The sequence below is a fragment of the Dipodomys merriami genome, unplaced genomic scaffold (assembly GCF_024711535.1).
Source record: "Dipodomys merriami isolate MVZ:Mamm:240054 unplaced genomic scaffold, mDipMer1.0.p SCAF_2, whole genome shotgun sequence".
Lineage (NCBI taxonomy): Eukaryota > Metazoa > Chordata > Mammalia > Rodentia > Heteromyidae > Dipodomys > Dipodomys merriami.
In genome coordinates this window covers 14,412,362-14,431,548 of record NW_027203381.1, presented here as the reverse complement: position 1 = coordinate 14,431,548, position 19,187 = coordinate 14,412,362, and the positions used below count along the sequence as shown (strand labels likewise).

General features: G+C 40.1%; 1 protein-coding gene across 4 annotated transcripts in view; it reads right to left on the bottom strand.

Moving 5' to 3' along the window:
• The window catches only part of Ccdc68 (coiled-coil domain containing 68), a 43,522-nt gene extending 26,373 nt beyond the window's left edge, over positions 1–17,149 (bottom strand). For 2 of the 4 annotated variants that reach the window (XM_070029095.1, XM_070029092.1), the window contains exons 1-4: positions 17,053–17,149; positions 15,911–15,994; positions 2,884–3,008; positions 1,701–1,787 (exon numbers count right to left, since the gene is read on the bottom strand). In XM_070029095.1, coding sequence (XP_069885196.1) covers positions 1,701–1,787; positions 2,884–3,008; positions 15,911–15,920 — 222 coding nt within the window. In that variant the 5' untranslated portion in view covers positions 15,921–15,994; positions 17,053–17,149. Of the gene's footprint in view, positions 1–1,700; positions 1,788–2,883; positions 3,013–15,910; positions 15,995–17,052 lie in introns of all 4 variants that reach the window. The other 2 variants (XM_070029093.1, XM_070029094.1) reach the window with 2 other exon arrangements.
• Positions 17,150–19,187: the final 2,038 nt, after the last annotated feature.

The window sequence follows — 19,187 nt, the reverse complement described above, 5'->3', positions numbered from 1 at the left end:
TCAGAAATCGTAAATATATGATGAGAGAAAGGAAATTAGAAAGCGTCCAACTTAACCTTAAGGACACAGAACCTGAGGACCAGACCTGCAACTAAATGCAGGAGCTCATAGACAGCCATGATGAAGGGTAGATCATGGAAAATTAGTAGTCTTGCTATTGCTTCTAACATATTTATAAGGTACCATGTGATTTTTTTGTTGTTGTTTGTATGCCCCTTCCCCACGGTATAACCCCTGTTTTCACTGTATTTGATGTCGGTATAATTTGGGGAAGGGAAGGGAAAAAACAAATTGTTTAAATAGGGATACAGGTGGACCCATTGCAACAATGAGATGTACAAGATGCTATGTTCAAAAACGAACTTTAGCCGGGTATTGGTGGCTCATGCCTGTAATCCTAGCTACTCAGGAGGCTGAGATCTGAGGATCTCGATTCAAGGCCAGCCCGGGCAGGAAAGTCCATGAGACTCTTATCTTCAATAAACCACCAGAAAACCAGAAGTGGTGCTGTACCTCAAGTGGTAGAGCACCTGAAGAGCTGAGGGACAGGGCCCAAGGCCAGAGTTCATGCCCCACGACCAACAGGGGAAAAAAAAAACAGAAAGAAAGAAAGAAAGAAAGAAAGAAAGAAAGAAAGAAAGAAAGAAAGAAAGAAAGAAAGAAAGAAAGAAAGAAAGAAAGAAAGAAAGAAAGAAAGAAAGAAAGAAAGAAAGAAAGAAAGAAAGAAAAAGAAAGAAAGAAAAGTGAACTTTACAATTTAGGTGGGGGTAGAGGTGGGGGGAGTATAGTTGAGGAGGTGGGAGGAAAGGGATGGTAGGGAAAAACAAAGGAGGAGGCAACAATGCTTGATAAGAAATGTACTCATTACCTTGCTCATGTCACTGTAACCCTCTGTACTTTATTTTCACAATAAAAAACTTATTTTTTTTTAAAGAGGTGTGGGGTGAGCACTGGAGGCCACTAATCAAACCAGCCTCAATCAGCTCCAGGATCATGTGTCCCATCCTCCATTCCTCCGAGGCCTAACAGAGAACTCAGCGTGGCCATAACTGCCTTTTGATCTTCTGTATCGTCCCCCCAACGTACTTTCCCTGGTTACAGAGCACTAAATTTGAGAAAATTAATGTTAGAGTTGAAAGCTGAGAATGACAGAGGACTGTGCTGAAGTATCGTGGCCATGTCCCATTGTACTCTGAGGCCACACCAGACAGAAACTCTGACAATGTATGCTTGCCTCAGATGAAATTAAAGCTGGCACAATGCCAACCAGGAAAAGTCAAGTTTGCTCCGTCTTTCGTGCCTATGATCCTGCCATTGAAAGCTGAGGAGCAGCTCACAGTTTCACCCATGGACAGGGAACAAGCTGGAATGCCTCAGTCCTCGTCCACTGCAATAGCCCAGAGAACCTAGCAAGTTCACACCCTTGTCTGTCACCGGGAAATGTGGCTGCCATGTGTCCTGGCGGATTGGATAATTAAGTTCTGTTGAAAATATCCAAACAAGTTCTATCCCTTACAGACTAATCTCATTAACGATTTCACACATAGGATGGTAACACCCTTAGTTACACACAATTGTTTTATCACTGATCCTTCAAAACTTCAAAGAATGACAATCTCTAAAAGAATTCTTTAAAGAAAAGGTATATGATAAAGAAAATGTATATGGTTTTATGCCACTTTTGTTGCTGGATTCATTACCTTTGCCTCTAGTTTGTGATTTGTGCTGTTATGTCCTATTTCATCTTTAAACATTTGATTTCGGATCTTCTCCAGAGTAGTTCGAATCTAGAGGAGAAAAGTATTTTATTTTTGGTAGGACAGGCAATGTTTTTGTTTTTGTCTATACCAGCTACAGGTTACTCAATTTATCTAGAAAGCAAAACATATAGTTTAATGTCAGGTTTAAGTAACTGCCACCAACATAAATTACATTTATGTTAACATTGTTTTGATAACTGAAAATAAATATTTAGTCCTTGTATCTCTTTTCAGACAAACGTAAAATACAATAACTTAAATTAATATTATACTACCAAGTAATTATTATTCAGTAATTAGCACTTAATACTATGCATTAAGTCCAATTTTGTCTATATAGTAATTTAGCACTAATTTACTGTTTAGTAATTACTATAAAACAATTACAATCTTAGTAATCACTACAAAATAATTACTATCTAGTAATTACTGCAAAATAATTACTACCTACTAATTACTAGAAAATAATTACTATTAAGTAATTTACCACAGAATAATCACTAAGAAGAGATCATATAGATTTATGCATGAAATATCAGCCCCAGGTCTTAAGGACCTATGGAATTGTATGGCACTCAAAAATAATTTAATTAGTTGACCTGACTGAATTATGAATTAGCAATAACAGAATTTCTCCATCTGTTATAAAGAAGAGTTAATATGAATGCCTTCTTTTGTTAACCCTTCCCTCCAAAGATTCACATTTTAATGAGGTAACGTGCCAAAATGGAGCCATCAGCAATAGCTACCCTGAACTGTGATGAGGAGCAAGGCAAGGAGATTCAGCAATAAATGTAAACATCACCTTGGGAATACAGTAACCAGTGGGAAAGGTTACAAACCAGTGGCAGATCCAGCCCCAAATTGTGTGGGACCAATGGGTGTGCCTCACGCTCCTGGCCCATTCTTCAGTTTTACAGAGTGATTGAATGAAATCATTTTGTTTCAAGTGTAGGATCAAATTCAAACCTTGAAGAGTAATGGCCAAGCATGTGTTTAAGTTCCAGATCCAGTTGTTGTTTTATAAATATGGGCCATAGAGAAGGAAACAAGCCCATTAATTCCTATCAGAATTTATCTTCAGCAATCATATCACGCAAAATGATTTCTCATCCCCACATACCTTTCTCACATATTCAGTTTCTTCAATAATGTGTGCTGATGTAGCCTCATACACAGCAGCATTATCTTCTATTATACCTGTTGGCAGAGCTTCTGTGGTCACCTTTACTGTTGTCATTGTGAATTCTGGCTTTGGAAAAATAAACAAAAGTGATTCTTCTTTATTGTATAATCATGTGGTTCACAAACTTACATGTGTAAGTACCGTACAAATATAGGACAAAAAATTTAAGTCGTTCACAAGAGGCAGAGGTTGGGAGGATCACAGTTCAAGGCCAACCCTAAGAGAGAGGTTCTCAAGACCTCATCTTAGCCAATAAAATGCTGAGGTGGTAGAGCATGAATCTGTCACCCAATAGGAGGATCCGATCCGATCCGGGCATAAATGAGACCAATGAGAACCAAGGAGACCAAAAGAACCAAGGCATGACTACGGTGTTGGGGCACCTGCCTCACAAACACAAGTCTCTGAGTTCAAATTCCAGAACTGGGGGGGGGGGGGAGTGCACTGATATCAATTTATACTCATAAGTCAATTTAGTGTGAAAGCAATATCATCCAAGTGGTATAGCACCAACAAAACAAGCAAACACCGCAAGCACAAGGCCTTGATTTCAAATTTCAGTACAGCAAAAAATAAATTAAATTTAAATTAAATAACCCAAGTGAGAAAATGTGAAATTTCTCTGTATTCAGCATTATCGAATTTCAAGTGTCGGAGCTGTTACTTTATGTTTTATCACACTGTGTTTGATAAATATGTGTGGAACCAAAAATTACAATAGCAATAATACTTCATTGTGTGTATGTGTTTGTGTGCAGATACAGAGAGAGACAGACAGACAGACTGACTGACAGACAGACAGACAGACAGACACTAAGGCTATCTACTGAAGATAATATCCAAAAACTGTAAAAATTCAAATGCCCAAAGCCAGGCACTGCTGGCTCATGCCTGTAGTCCTAGTTATTTAGGAGCCTGAGATCTGAGTATCATGGTTCAAAGTCAGTCCAGGCAGAAAAGTTCATGAGACTCTTAACTCCAGTTAACTACCAAAACAAGAAAGCAAGCAAGCTGCAAGTAGAGCTCTGGCTCAAGTGGTAGAGTGCTAGCCCTGAGCACAAAAGCTCAGAGGCAGTGCCCATGCAATGAGTTTAAGTCCCAGTAGTGGCACACACACACACACACACACACACACACACACACACACGCATGCACACACACATACACACATACACACACACACATACAAACATACACACACACATGCATGCACACATACACACACATACACACACACACATACACACACATATACACACACACACATACACACACATACACACACACATACTCACACACACATACACACACACACACATACACACACATACACACACGCATACACACATGCATGCACACACGCACACACACATACACACACACACATGCATGCACACATACACACACACAAAAGGGATTGAATAAATGACTGCTGTGGAGTCATCTTTAGTTTGTATTATTCAATTTTAAAAAGCATAGTAAATAATATATAACATCCTACTTTCTACAAGAAAAATGCCAAATATGAGTAGGAGAGGAAAATCATATAGTTCTGACACAGAGCCATATAAATATTTGAAATAACTGTAAAACAAAATTATAAAAGGAAAAGAGCCATGCACTGGTGACTCACACTTGTAGCATTAGCTAATCAGGAGGCTGAGGATAGTAGTTCAAAGCCAACCTTGGACAGGAAAGTCTATGAGGTTCTGGTCTCCAATTAACAAACAAAATTCTGGAAGTAGAAATATGGCTCAAGAGGTAGAGGACAAGCTTTTTTTTTTTTTTTGTCGGTCGTGGGGCTTGAACTCTGGGCCTGGGCGCTGTCCCTCAGCTCTTCAGCTCAAGGCGAATGCTTACCACTTGAGCTACAGTGCCACTTCCAGGACAAGCTTTGAGTAAAAATGCCAAGCAAGGGTGTAAGGCCCTGTGCTCAAATACTAGTACCAGTATTATAAAATGAAATTCTTAGGTTAAAACTTTGTGATCTGATCTAGGTTTATGAGTATAAAATAATGTCTTGTCCTTAAAGTATATTCAGTCTACCACCATCCACTGAAGACTCAGAAATGGTAGTAATTAACACCCCAGATAATTTGTATATTATATCCCTCTATAAAATACTAGGGATTTTTGTCTAGGTAATATCCAGGGCAACAAATCTGTAAAGTAAATCTAAGCTATCTTATCATACTAGCAACCAAAAACATGGAACAAATATTGCTCAATCAAGACATGAAAGCTATCTTGGAAAAAAAAAGACTGTGATGGATTGATATACCAAAAATCTCAAATCTTTGAATTTATGATAGGTGAAAACCATCACCACAGCTCTCCTTGTCTGCCCCAGGAAGTTGATAAGGCAACACCGGAATGGAAATAGAACACAGTTGTAGAAAAAAAAAACTAACAAAAATTTAAAAATAAAAGAGAAGAGGAAGGGGGGAGAGAGATCAGGAAGGGCAGAGAAGGGAGGAGGAAAGGGAGAGTGGAATAGAGGAAGGGAAAGGGGGAGGAAAGGAAGGAGGGAAGGGAAGGAGGGAAGGAGGAAGGGAGGAAAAGGAAGGAAGGAAGGGAAGGACAGGAAGGAGGGAGGGAGGGAAAGTAAAGGGAGGGAGGGAGAGAGGAAAATTGGAAACAATAAGCATTTATTAAGAGAAAGTTTCCTAAAGTTAAGAAATTAAAATGGATTGATGGACCTTAAAAACCTAACATTTCCAACACTTTAGGAAACAATAGCTCTAAGCAACAATCATCTACAAAAGTTAGAAACATTAGGTGAAAGTTTAATGACAAACACATTAATCAGAAAGACCTCATTAACTTATCTTAGTGTAACTAAAATCTAACATGAATAAGGAGTCTTAAGAGACTTATGGCCAAATGCAGTACATAAATCTTTTTAGATTCTGCCTTCAATAAACCAATTATATAAAGACATTCTAAGACTGACTGGAAAAGGCTGAGAGAGTAGAATCCCTGCAATTTCACTTGTCCTGATAATGGAATTCCAAATTTCTGTTAGAAGAGCCTATTTATTAATTTTTCATACTACAATGCTTGTAGATTAAATAATAGAACATCAGTAGCTGTTTAACAATGGTAGGCAGAAAAAAATTGGGGTTAGGATAATAAAGATAAAAAGAAGTCCCACAAAATACAGGTAATTGTTGATGTGGAATGGTAAGCAAGTGGTGTTCATACTCCTCTATTTGGTTTTGTTTGAAACTTTACAATTAAAAAGCAATAAACTGTAATACAAAGGGCATGTAAAATAGAATTATTAAGCTCACTTTACTGATGAAAAAGGTAACACTCTTGTAAGTGACGTTAACTTACCCAGATTAGAGTGAAAACTAACAAGAGCCCAAATTCAAACCTTGGTTTTTCTGACACTGAGTTCAAGATTGTTTCTATCCCACTGAAGCTGGCTTTCCCAGACACAAACAAATAATCATACACACACACACACACACACACACACACACACACACACACACACACACACACACACACACACACACAGACAAATACAATCTAGCCATGCTGAAGACACAGAGAAATTTTACATACATCAGCCTCAGGGAACCTCGGGGGACACCGCAGAATCCCACACTTATCCTTTAATCTTCAACGAAATTGACAGAGCAGGCCAGGAATTTTCCATTTCATTATAAATCCTCTTTCTGGTAGCTACAGCTTCTACTTGTTTCCACTGACTTTGCCTTGGCAGAGCAACTCTGAGTACTCCTGTGCCGAACATGTGGAAAGAACTAATCCCCTTTGGTTCCTGATGTCTCTTTCAGGATTGAAAACGAGGTCCCAAACCACAATTAAATGCCCAAAGCAAACAAAACACCCTTTCAGACAAAAAATAGTAATACATTGGGAAGCTATGAGGAGGATGGGCAGGCCAAGGTTGACTCCACACCTATTTTGACATCTTAGGCTAAGACTGTTCCTACATTCATGAATGGCTCAAAAAGGAATGACTCTTCATGACACATGAAAAGAATATGAAGTTCCAGTTCAGTATTCATACATGAAGTTGCACTCCAACACACCAATGCCACATCTGTATATGACCCCTGCAGCTTTGACCCTGGGTGATTGTGACAGAGACAGAATATAGAAAGCAAAGCCTGAAATATTTACTGTCTGGTGCTTTCTAGGAAAGCACCAAATCCCTGAGTTAGAGAATGAATGACAGAGAATGGGAGTTGAGCCATGGTAAATTAGAGACCAGTGAAGAAATAAATCTGGTTTAGACTGAGTTTCTTTCTCTGATTCGATCTTGGAGCTCATATGGTAAATTTACTTTCTTTTTCTTCTCTTTTTTGTATGGAATGCATTGTGTTCATTAACAAATAAGAAGAGACATTTTCAGCCTGGAAATGAATCATTCTTTGGAAAACTCCCCATTGTGTTCACCCAATCTTTCATAAGCTGATCATCACTTGGTCCTTGTATGATGCATCCTAAAATATACTGTACTTTTGTGTGTACCTTTGTGTGCGGGGTGGGGGGTGAGGGGGGACATGCACCATGCTGCTCATAGAACTTGAAACTTGAACTCCAAGGATTGAGCTGTCTCTCAGCTTTCATACTCAAGGCTAACGTTCTACCACTTGAGCCACATCTCCATTTCTAGGGCTGGTTTTGAACCTCCATTCTCAGATCTCAGCCTTCTAAGATACTGGGTTACAGACATGAGCCACCAGCATCAGGCTTCTCTTATTCTTAATACTAAAGAATTTTTCTTATTCTCTACTAAAAGATTCTCAACATTTTTTTCCTCTTAAAAATCTCACCACTTTTTCCTTCACTGGTTAAACAGATTACATAAAACCTTAGCCCCAGTTTACATACTTGTTAACACAGGGTTAATAAACCCAGAAGTTTTTTAAAGTATATTTTTAATGCCTAGTTGCAGAAGGACCATAAATTACAATATTGTTATGCCTCTTTATTTTCTCACTAACCACAGAAGACAAGCAGTCCATGCAGAGCATGGAGATCAGGCCTATCTGGTTACAAAGTTTTACATCTAGATACTGTATCCTTGTAAAATTACATTCCACATCTCATTCTGGTTCAGAAAAACCTTTGTGCCCAGAGCTCCTGATTTGTAGGAAAAAAAACCCAAGGGGAGTACAAGGCAGCAAAGTCCAAATCACCATATGGCAGTACGATCCTGGGGAAAATCTCTGTTAGCATTTTATTTCAGCCAGAAGTAGATTAGGCAGATAAAATTTTCAAAATAAGGCACAAATCAGTTAATTAAAGTGAAGAAAGACTTTATTTGTTTTAAGCTAGAATGGATTGAAGACAGCTTACACATGGTGGCATTGAGCCAAGAGGAGGTATTTCCTACATCAGGAGTTCCTCCAATAGGGTTGTGTCCCCTTAACTTCAGCCAAAAAGCTCTTCTATGCTCTGCCACACACTGAGTCATTCCATGAGGCTTTCTTCAAAGAAAGAAGCTGCTACAGCTAAACAATTTAGAGGTGGCCTGCCTAGTTTCATGGCTTGATTCTGTTGGAAGTTAACTTCATTACACTGAGCTAGTTCCTTAACTTTCCGGGCCTCCATTATATTCACAGTAAAATTCAGACAATATGAATTATTAACAATAATAACCAACATGGGGTTGTTTGTGAGTTAATATTTGTCAAGTATTTAAGCACATATAATACATAATAAATGATTTGCACATGTTTGTCAAATGAGTAAATAAAATATGAGACCATTATCCATAATTAACACTGACAAGCAGTCTGCATGGTTTGCTTCCTGCAGGGAGAACCAGGTAATATTTTCAATAGTCTGCAGTCTGAGTTTGGCCATAAAGGAAAATTTGCTGTAGGGGATTTTAAGACTAACAAATCCATAGTAATAATTCTTTATTGCTAATGCATCAATAATTTGTCAACATCCCTAACCAAGGATACAAGCATCTAATGAATCATTTACAATCTATGAAGTGAAGCATATGTATCATTGTAAAGTGTATTCTGAGTGATCAAGCAACACATCACTAGACATCTGCGATACTGTAACTAAACCTTCTCTACTATTAAATGGCATAAGAATAGTTTTAGACTTATACACATAGAACGCTTTGTTAGAAGGTGAGTTGTGTCCATCTCCCTTCAGATTCATAGATTGGAGTTCTAAGCTCCATCAGCTTGTCTCTGAATGTGACTGGAGCAAATGAGGCCACTATCTCAAAAGGAGGTTGGAATGTGTTCAGAGAAGTACTCTCAGACCACCATGGTAAATGTCTAGAAAATAGGGGCATTGTAGATGTAACTAGTGCAGCCCAGGAAACTGCCCAAGGACTGTTTATACTCCAGAGACCATAACAAAAACATTGGCCTTAGCCCTGATGCATCCTTTCCTGTAGTAAATATTTACTGATCACCACTGTGTGAGGTTTTGGCTAGCAGAGCCTCTGAAGACCCTGTTTCCATGGGACTTCAGTCCAAGAGGAGGCAGAGACTGACAGGAGCAGAGTAAACAAATATGGTAGCCATCAGGGTGAATAAAGAAGCAAATCAGGGCAGTGTGATCAAAGGAAGAGATGTTAGTGCCTATCAGTGAAGGAAGCTGGCAGGGGAAGGGGACACTGGAGGAAGGCTACGCAAGAAAGAGAGATAAAGGCTATTCTAGATAGCGACTAACTAGAAAAGTGGGCTCCAGGAAAGACAGCAGCAGAGAGGCTGGAATTTGTTGAGAATGCTATGGCCCCCTGTGCAGCCTTGTCTTATTTGTTTTATGTCATAAGGTTCTCCCTTTTCTCTCTCCCCCACAAAGTAGACTGAAATATTTAAAGGCTTCCAACTTATCATGTTGAAAGAAGTCTTGCTATGGCGTGGCGGCTTCCTCAGTCCCATTAGCTGGGGTACAGACAGCTCAGTGCCTGGACACAGCAGCTGAGAGCGCCCTCTAGTAATGGCCCTGGGGATCTGCCGGCCATCTGTGTTGGTGAAGCTGGAGAAGTGAAAACAAGTTACCAGTTGGGAAAAGGGAGAGTCTGGCACAGAGTGGTACTTCTTGTCAAATGGTAGCAAGGTGAGCAGGGGGGGTGGTGGCAACAACAGAAGGGCCCTCATTTACTCTTTTGTAGGCCTAGTCTTGCTGATTGACACAAGGAGTCTCTTGGCAAGTCCCATGTCTAGTTATTCAACTCTCATCAGTTCTGGGAGCTATCTGCCAAGTCATTTGGTCATCTATACTGGTTTTCAACAGCATCCTTGATTGGTTTGAGCACAGGCCTGAGTTTTCACTGAGCACAAAACTGTTTCTTTGCAATGAGTCCTATCATATTGTGGATTTAAGTATTGGAAACTGTAAAATACAGCAGAAATACCACAGATGATTAAGCAATGGAGAGGGGGGGGATCTAACATATCTCCAGGCTCTTCGAGAAAAAGGCTGTGTCCTGCTTATTGCGTTACACACCTGTTCTGTAGCAGCTGCATTGCACAGCACAATGGTGACATCCAGTGTCAGCTGGCTAAATCTCAGGTGACTGCAGCTTACCTGAAAACGATTCACAGACCGCCAAAGACATGCATGCAAACTCAAATTCCACTTCTATTTGCAAGGAATTATCTGAAATAGTCTTAAAACTCAATTTTATTTGACCATGTACCACTCATTTATATGCACACATCAATTCCCATGGTAGCTAATCCTATAGAAAATCCTTACAAAACAAAAGCTACTTTCTTGGAGGAAAAAGGGCTGAAATGTCGGATATATACTATTGATAATTCACTGTGACATTTACCAAAAAACTACCCCTCTGTAGTATTGTCAGAATGCTACCTTCAATACATCTATAATGCCCCTAAGGCACAGAGAAATGATACAAATGTTTCAAGGTTGAAACATCCAGACACACTGACTCCAGATGTCTTTGAGATGAAATACTCTGTCTACTGTAGTCTGAAACTCTGAAAAGCATATGAAAGTGTCAGTCAATCCCAAATTCGGTGACCAACCCACAAAGAGGTACAAATTACACAAAAGTATAATGAGACTTGGTAAGATTATTTTTTAAAGGAGAGAGGATAAAACAAGGATAAGACAGGTAGTGAATTTGATTGGGGAATACTGCATGCATATGTAGAAATATCATAACAGAACCTCTTCGAACAACTAATATATGCTAAAAAAATCATCCTGGCCTTGAGGAACTGGTATTTCATCAGCACACCATAGTTCCACTTCTAGTAAACACTAAGCAAATACAGACACAGGCTGAATGCACTCCTTGGGCTTTTAAAAGTATCTTGATTCATAAGAAAATAGAACTTAAAATAATAAAAAAAAATCCAGGTACAGTGGCCTCACACCTGAATTCTAGCTACACAGAAGGCTGAGACCTGAAGATCATGGCTGAAAGCCAGCCTAAGTAGGAAAGTCCATGAGACTCTTATCTCCAATTAACCAGCAAACAAGCCTTGAGTAGCTATGGTTCAAGTAGTAGAATGGTAGCCTTGAGCAAAAATTGTGGGGAGAGTCCCAGGCCCTGAGTTCAAGCCCCAGGTCCAGCACCCAAAAATAATAATAGTAATAATAATAACAATTAATAACAATAATAAAAGAGCTTCATAGAGTATCTGCATAGTGTATATTAAAAGTAGTGGTTATATTTATATCACAGCATGGATATTGCTTGAAGGTGAATGCCTAAACTCAGCTGCCCTTCACCAATCCTTCCTCTTGGACTCAAGTGATCATTTTCACTGCTCTAAAGTTCTCAATAATTGGGTAAACCCAAAAGCTAATTATGCTTTGTCAGTGAGGAAAATATAACAAGAAGTTGATGTCAGATATATTTATATAAAACAGAAATATATATTATATCTATTACATAGCACTATCACCTGCAATATTTACACACTACCTTTTGAAAATTTTCTTGTGTGGGTTTACAAAATATTTTAGGAGCAAACAGCTCCTAAAAATCATAAAATATCTATAGTTTTTTAGACTCTTCCCAGAACTATTTTAACTGCAACTTATTTCTTTTATTTTTAAAAAATGAACCACAGAGAAGGAAACAATAATGCAAGTATCGATGAGGGTGGAGCAGCTGGAACTCATGTCTATTGTTGAAGAGAATACAAAGTATGCAGGCACTCCTTTATTTGCAATATCTAGTATATGTCTGAGTCAAGCAGAAAAAGTCAGATAAGGTGATGTTAGGGAAATGAACCCTAAGATATGTATTCAAATGTTTTTTCTTTCATGCGATTGTTTCTAACACATTTATAAGATTATTTTTTTGCTGCTATGTATGTCCCTCCCCCACAGTATAACCCCTGCTTTCACTGTATTTGATGTTGGTATAATTTGTGGAGGGGAAGGGGAAAAACAAATCGTTTAAATAGGGATACAGGTGGACCCATTGCAACAATGAGATGTACAAATCGTTATGTCGAAAATGAACTTTACAACTTTGGTGCGGGGGAGGGGGGAGCAGGGAGGATTGGGTGGGGGGGGCGGGGGATAGGATGGGAAGGGATGGGAAGGGGAAACAAAGGAGGAGGCTACAATGCTTGATGAGCAATGTACTCATTATCTTGCCCATGTAATTGTACCCCCTCTGTACAGTATTTTCACAATTAAAAAAAATATGCAGGCACTTTGGGCAAAAGTTGATAGTTCAAACAGCATTTATGAGCACAAACTATGAAATCCAGTAGTTTAAAACTGCCATCAAGGAGAATCAAAACATCGAATAAGAAGTTGATTCATATCAGTCATTTCAAATTTTGGTATTGTGAATCCAGAACAAAATGCTGTCTATTTGAATGCAATCACAGAAATGCCCACCAAGTGTAGAACATAGTGTGGTATAGCTATCATAGAATGAATACTGGTTAACAATACAATGGACAAAAGGGAGAGATGCTACCATCTAAATCAGCCTCAAAAACTTTATTGTATGTGATAGAAGTCAGGTGCTAAAGACTAAATGTTGTTTGATTTCACTTGTATGCACAGGAAAGCAAATATAAAGAGACAGAAAGTAGGTTCGTAGTGTTTTGGGTCTGAAGGTGGAATTGGTGGCTAAATTATACCTCCACCAAGGTGGGGGTTTTTTAAAGGAAAAAAGTACAGAATACAAAGTAAATATATTTGGATAATCTTTCTCTGGGGTAAATATAATTGTTAGCATATTTTGTCTAATTAAAGGAAAAAACAATTTCATAGGTAGAATTTTTGACAGATTTAAGACTTTTGTTCATCCTTTTCCCTTCTTCCCAAAATTACCTATATTCACAACTACAAATCCCATTTTTATTTATTTTGTGTATAAGTAATAGCTATTTGAAGTTTAATATTTCAATATTTAATCATATTAAACCTTAAATATGATTTCTAAATTATTCACACAATCCACACAAAAAATGAAACTACCAATTAGAACAACATAAGAGTGGTTTCACAATTTTAAAATTTGACTATTTAGGGTTGGGACGGAGGCTCAGTGGTAGAGCCCTTGCATGCATGAAGCCCTGGGTTCCATTCCTCAGCACCACATAAGCAGAAAAAAAAAGCTGGAAGTGGTGCTGTGTCTCACGTGGTAGAGCGCTAGCCTTGAGCTGAAGAGCTGAGGGACAGCGCCCAGGCCCAGACCCATGACCAACAACAACAACAACAACAACAAAATGACTAAATCATGTAAAGGTTGTTGGTGGGAATGTAAACTTGTTCAATTACCTGGATAGCAGTATGGAGGTTCTATAAAAGACTAAATATAGAGCTCCCCTATGACCCAGCAATCTCATTCCTGGGCATTTACTCAAAAGACCACAAACAAGGCCACACTAAAGCTACAACACGACGATGTTCATTGCAACGTTATTTACCATAGCTAAGATATCAACCAGATGGCCCTCAGAAAAAAAATGTATATATGTACATACACACTGGAATGAATATATGTATATATATAAGTAAACAAATACACAATGGAATACTATTCCATCCGAAAGAATGGCATTTCCTTATTTGTAAGGAAATAGAAAGACTTAGAAAACATCATATTAAGAGAAGCAAGCCAGTCTCAAAGAAATATAGGCTACATGGTTTCCCTCATTTGTAATAACTAGAATATAGGTTATTCTTAGCAGAGGATCACAATAACTCAAAAGCTATGTGCATATGGGGATGTAAAATGATGCTTATCAAAATGAACTCCAAGAAATGGAAGGAAACAAGATTTTTTTTTAGTGTGCTGTTTGCAGTTATTTCTTTTTTGTTTTTTTTCTTTTTTATTTCTTTTTTCTTTCTCTCCCTGCCACCTTTAGTTTATTGCCTATTGTCACTGTTTTGTTTTTCTTTCATTTCTGTATCGTTTGTCTTGTATGTAAGTTTATCTGAATTGGGGAAGGGTTGGGGAATCACAGAAAAAGTGGGACAAAGAATGAATCAATGCAACAGTAATACTCACTAGATACTATATTGGAAATGAACTTTACAATTTGGGGTGGAGGATAGTCAGGGGTGGGGAATGGGAAAAATGAGGGGGTGATACTGTTCAAAGAGAAATGGAATCATTACCTTACTTATGTAACTGTAACTCCTCTGTATGTTGCCTTTACAATAAAACATAAAAAATAAATCTATGTAAGGGAATATGTGGCTTGAAACCAGTCTAATGGTGTCAGCCATAATTGAGAGGATGGTTACTAATATAGTTCTAATCTGTAGCACTGAAATGTCTTGGAAGACGCTAGTGCTGTGTGACAAGATATCAGTGTGTCTCCAGCATAGAACAGACATTCCACAACTTCTGGCCCAATGAAGTGCAAATAAACCCACAAATCCACACATGTTTCCTGTAATTGTAGGCGCATGCACATACTACAAGAAAAATTACAAATGGCTTTTGCTGAAAAAGCACTAAATTGGGTCTAAAATGGTAACTAAAAAGCAGGATAAAAGCTTGGCCTACATTCCTTCATCTTGTATCCATCTTTGCTCTGAGCTATTCTGACTTATAGTTACCCAGAAGTCATCTTGAATTCTAGAAAGGACAGGACTAGTACACTCTCTTGTCAAGAGAGTTGAAGCTGCCACATGGACAACAATGACTTTCTTTTTGTGTGACCATATTGCTCCCCCCAAGTTCTGACAGCAAAAGCAATTTCCCCAGACCCCCTCAAAGAACCAGAGCTGAAATTAAGATCAAATAAGCAAACTATACTACTCCTGGGGCCATATGCTTCACTTTCCTGCTCCAATTCTTCCTCTATAAACATGTAGCTCATCTCTGTATACCAAAGATAAGCTGAAATTATTACTTTCCCACTTCCCAACACATGCACCAGCAGCGTAATACATCCCCTTTCTCTGACATTAGTCATCACTAGTCTTTATCTGACATATTGGAATGACCAGTCCAGACCTGTGGCCTAGAACTCCTGGTTACAATCACCCCTAAAATATTTGTTTGCTTCACTTGTGAAGATGTCTGTGTTTGGGATTAATTTTTAAAATAAATTTATTTAAACATGTTAGCAAATTAAAATTAAAGTTTTCCATTGCAAATTTCTTCAGTCGTTCAATAGAGATATAATGTTAATGGAAATATCACAGTTCAAAGGATCTGAAACACGATTTTCAAAGGCCTTCCTTATTCTCTGCGAAATCTTCAGTCCTTTTCTTTCTCGGTCAACTCTGGCTTGCTTACAAATTTAAAGCATTGGCTGATATCTGGATTGTGACTCAAGTCCATTCTTGAGTATAGTCTTAGTAATTCACCAACAAACAACACAGGCCTAATAGTAATTAACAAAATAAGGTCTGTGTTAATTACAAAATAATTTTGTAATTAACAAAATAAGTCCCTTTTTGGTGAGGAAAGGAGATCAAGTTATTTCGTAATTCTTACAGAAAGTAAAAATGTCTTGTGAAGTTGTCCCCAGCAAGAATAACCTACCTGTCCTCATTCCTTCAGTAAGTAGTGGAGAAGCCACAAGGACATTTGGCGGCCTGAAGCAGAAATTCCTGGTGCTTTGGGGGCCTGTCAATCCAGGAGGGGAGGGCAGAGGTGGGGGGGGCAGGGGGGGTGGAAGGCAGCCAGTCCTTAACAACAGCACCAATTGTGTGTGCACCCAGGCACCTGACACAGCAGCCCAGCTCAAGTTTCTGGAAAACCAGTCTTCCATACAGCTGAATATTTAATAGCATGAGGTAAAATCAGAAGGATCATCCTTTTCCTGTTGCAAATGCAGGCTTTCCCTGTTTTAACTTTTCTTCACCTAGTCCTTACATTATACTTGGAAGGGAAAGTTTGAGTCCTCAAAATGGAAGAGCTCTGAGAGCATGGTACGACAGACAGAGCTTCGGGGATGCTTGCATGTTCTAGTGTTTGTGTTCGAGCGTTTATTTCTTCTTGTCCTTGGGGGGGAGCGGGGGAGGCTGAAAAGTCACTGCCAGTCTAAAATCTACGCTTGCATCCTTGCTAAGGTAACAGTTGTTCCTTTTGCAAAGCTGCCTCGGGCTCTGCCCAACTCAACAGAAACAGCAGGCAAGCGCTCAGGTGGGCTGCATGCATTTGCGATGCGCCTACCAGAGTCAGCCGGCACAAGGAAAGACAGCTTCGCACCTCCACTGAACTGTGAGGCTAGAAAATTCCAGGCGCAGTGAATGCCCCTCTGGAGTTAACAGTGGCATCATCACCCCCCACGCCCCCTCCCCCAGGGGTTTCTCTCCAGGGCTGTTAAAAGGAGCAGGCTGAGATCCTGCCCACCCCCCCTCCCAAACCTCAGACAAAGGGATTGTATTACAAAAGCCTAAATAAGTCATCAGGAGTCAGGTGTTGAGAAGAAGTTGGTTCCTGGAGGGGATGGAGAGTGGGGACGGGCTCTCCTGACTCTTCCCAAAATTGGAGGGGCGGGGGGAGGGGGACTTCTGGCCCAGGGAATCAGAGGTCATCAGGGAAGTAATACGGGCTTTCATAAGATCCCTTTCCAGGAAATGGCCTGGTGAGTGGCGTTCCCCTGGGGATTCCCCACTCCAGGCGACCTGGACACCGGTCCACCCGGCTGGCGCACAGGTCTCCAGGGGGGCTCGCCTTACCTGGCAGGGCGCTCACCGCGGGGGTCCAGGCCTAGGCTTTGCCCTGCGTGCTCCGGCCACCCGAGTGGCCAGGCTTGGCTCCGGGGTGGTGCGGGGTTCAGCCACCGTCTGCAGATTGGGCTCCGCCCCACCGGGCCGGACCACAGGGCAGAGTCCAGCGGCGCCGGGCGGCTCGGGGGCGGGGAGGAGCCGGGATTCTAGCCAAGCCTGCTACGCTTGCACCCGCTCCACAAGGCTGCACCCACTGACACCAGGTCCCAACGGCGGAGATTGGTGCACAAGAGGACTGGAGGCAGCCGCCCTTCGAGAAAGTTTTATTTGCCACTCTTTAAGTTCAGAGACTTCTGTTTTCCTTTTGATTTTTTTTTTCTTTTAAGTTCTAGCAAAGGTTTATTTTAGTCTAACAGGGTTAAAGTAGTGAGGCACAGAAAAATAGTAACATTTCCTGCTCTCCACGCAGGAAACGGGAGTTAAAGATTCCTCTTTTGACGTTTTTAGTAAAACTTTATTTTGGGATGATTTGCGAGACGGGGCTGGGCAGGGGGGGGGGGTTGCAAAAAATAGTAGGGAGAATTCAGAGCACGCCCAGCCCATCCTCCTTCTGTCCCCACTTTACATAACCATGGTGTATTTGTAGAAACTGCGAATTAGCGTTGGGCTGTTACTACTAAGGAAGCTCCAGACTTTATGCACATTTCACTAATCTTACTGCTGGTATGATTTTCACCCCCCTCCCTCCATCCTGCTGAGGTCGGCCTATTCGTGTGGCATCTTCTTATCTCCTTAAATCTGTGACAGCTTCTTCTTGTCTGCTTAGAGGCTTTGAGAGGTTTGAAGAATTCTAGCCCAGAACACTAGTAAAACCCCATGGATAGCCATCACTTGGTTTGTCTGATATTTTTCTCATATTAACACAAATGGAGAGGGCAGGGAGCCACAAATATAATGCTCCTCTCCTCTCATCTTGGAGGGAGGGGATCAGGGAGGTACGTGGAGTCACAAACTATCACAGAAGATGGATGATTTTGACCTTGATCTCTTGGTTAAATCTGTGTCCTTCAGGTTTATCTACCACGCATCCCATACTATGTGATTTCATAGTGTCCCACTTACAACTACTTCAGGCTATTTTTTCCCCAATCTTTGGAAAGATCATGAGCTTTTAGAATTTTGAATTAAAAATAATAAATGCACAAATAAATAAATACTTCCACCAACATCTTGCACATCTAACAGATTTGGGAAACCACAGCCCAAATTCCTCATATCTAGGGGCTTTACAGAACCTTCCCTGGAAACCTCCAATTATTGGTTCCCACCCATCACAGGGAAGTTCACTTTCTTTCCCCAAACAGATTAGCTAACCAATTATGGAGTTGTACAAGTGAAACTGGTGGTCCCTAAGTAATTTGGGGGTAACTAATCCTTGAGGTTTGTACTGATCGTGTTCTCAAAATAGCAGTGGATGTTTATGACTAGCTTAAACATTGAAGAAATGCAGCTGTGAAGGATCATTTGTTATTTTGCTTTCCATTGCTCATGTTTGCATTTGCAAGTCAGTTCCTTAAACACCACATTTCCTCTCTCTGAGCTTGTGTCTTGTGAGGCCTTGGCAAAAATCCTTCTGAGAGCACAAAATCTGCTTCTCCATGAACCCAAGTTGAGGCCCACAAACATGGAATGGATGGGACAGTGGGCAATCCAGAGAATGACATGATCTACTTCTCAACTACTTTGGACAAATATTTTGTATATCATTGCTACCAGTTCTGTCATGGTATAACTGCTCCCCCCTCCCCCACCCCACTGCCAAACTTTGTCTGTTGAAGCCCTAATCCACAATGTTATAGAATTTGAAAGCAGGGGTTCTAGGAGGTAATCAAGACAGAGAGTCCTCACGAATGGGTTTAATGTCCTTGTACTAACCAATAGAGGCTCTCTCTAGCATTGGAGAACAGAGGGAAAGCAGCGATTTACAAACGAGGAGGAGGGCCTTCACCCAACTTCATCTCTGTGGATGACTTTTGACCTTGGATTTCTCAGCCTCCAGAGCTGAGAGAACAATGTAGACTCAGTCTATGGTTATTTCATTACAGCCACCAGGACTGACTAAAATGATATCCCAGAAGAAATGA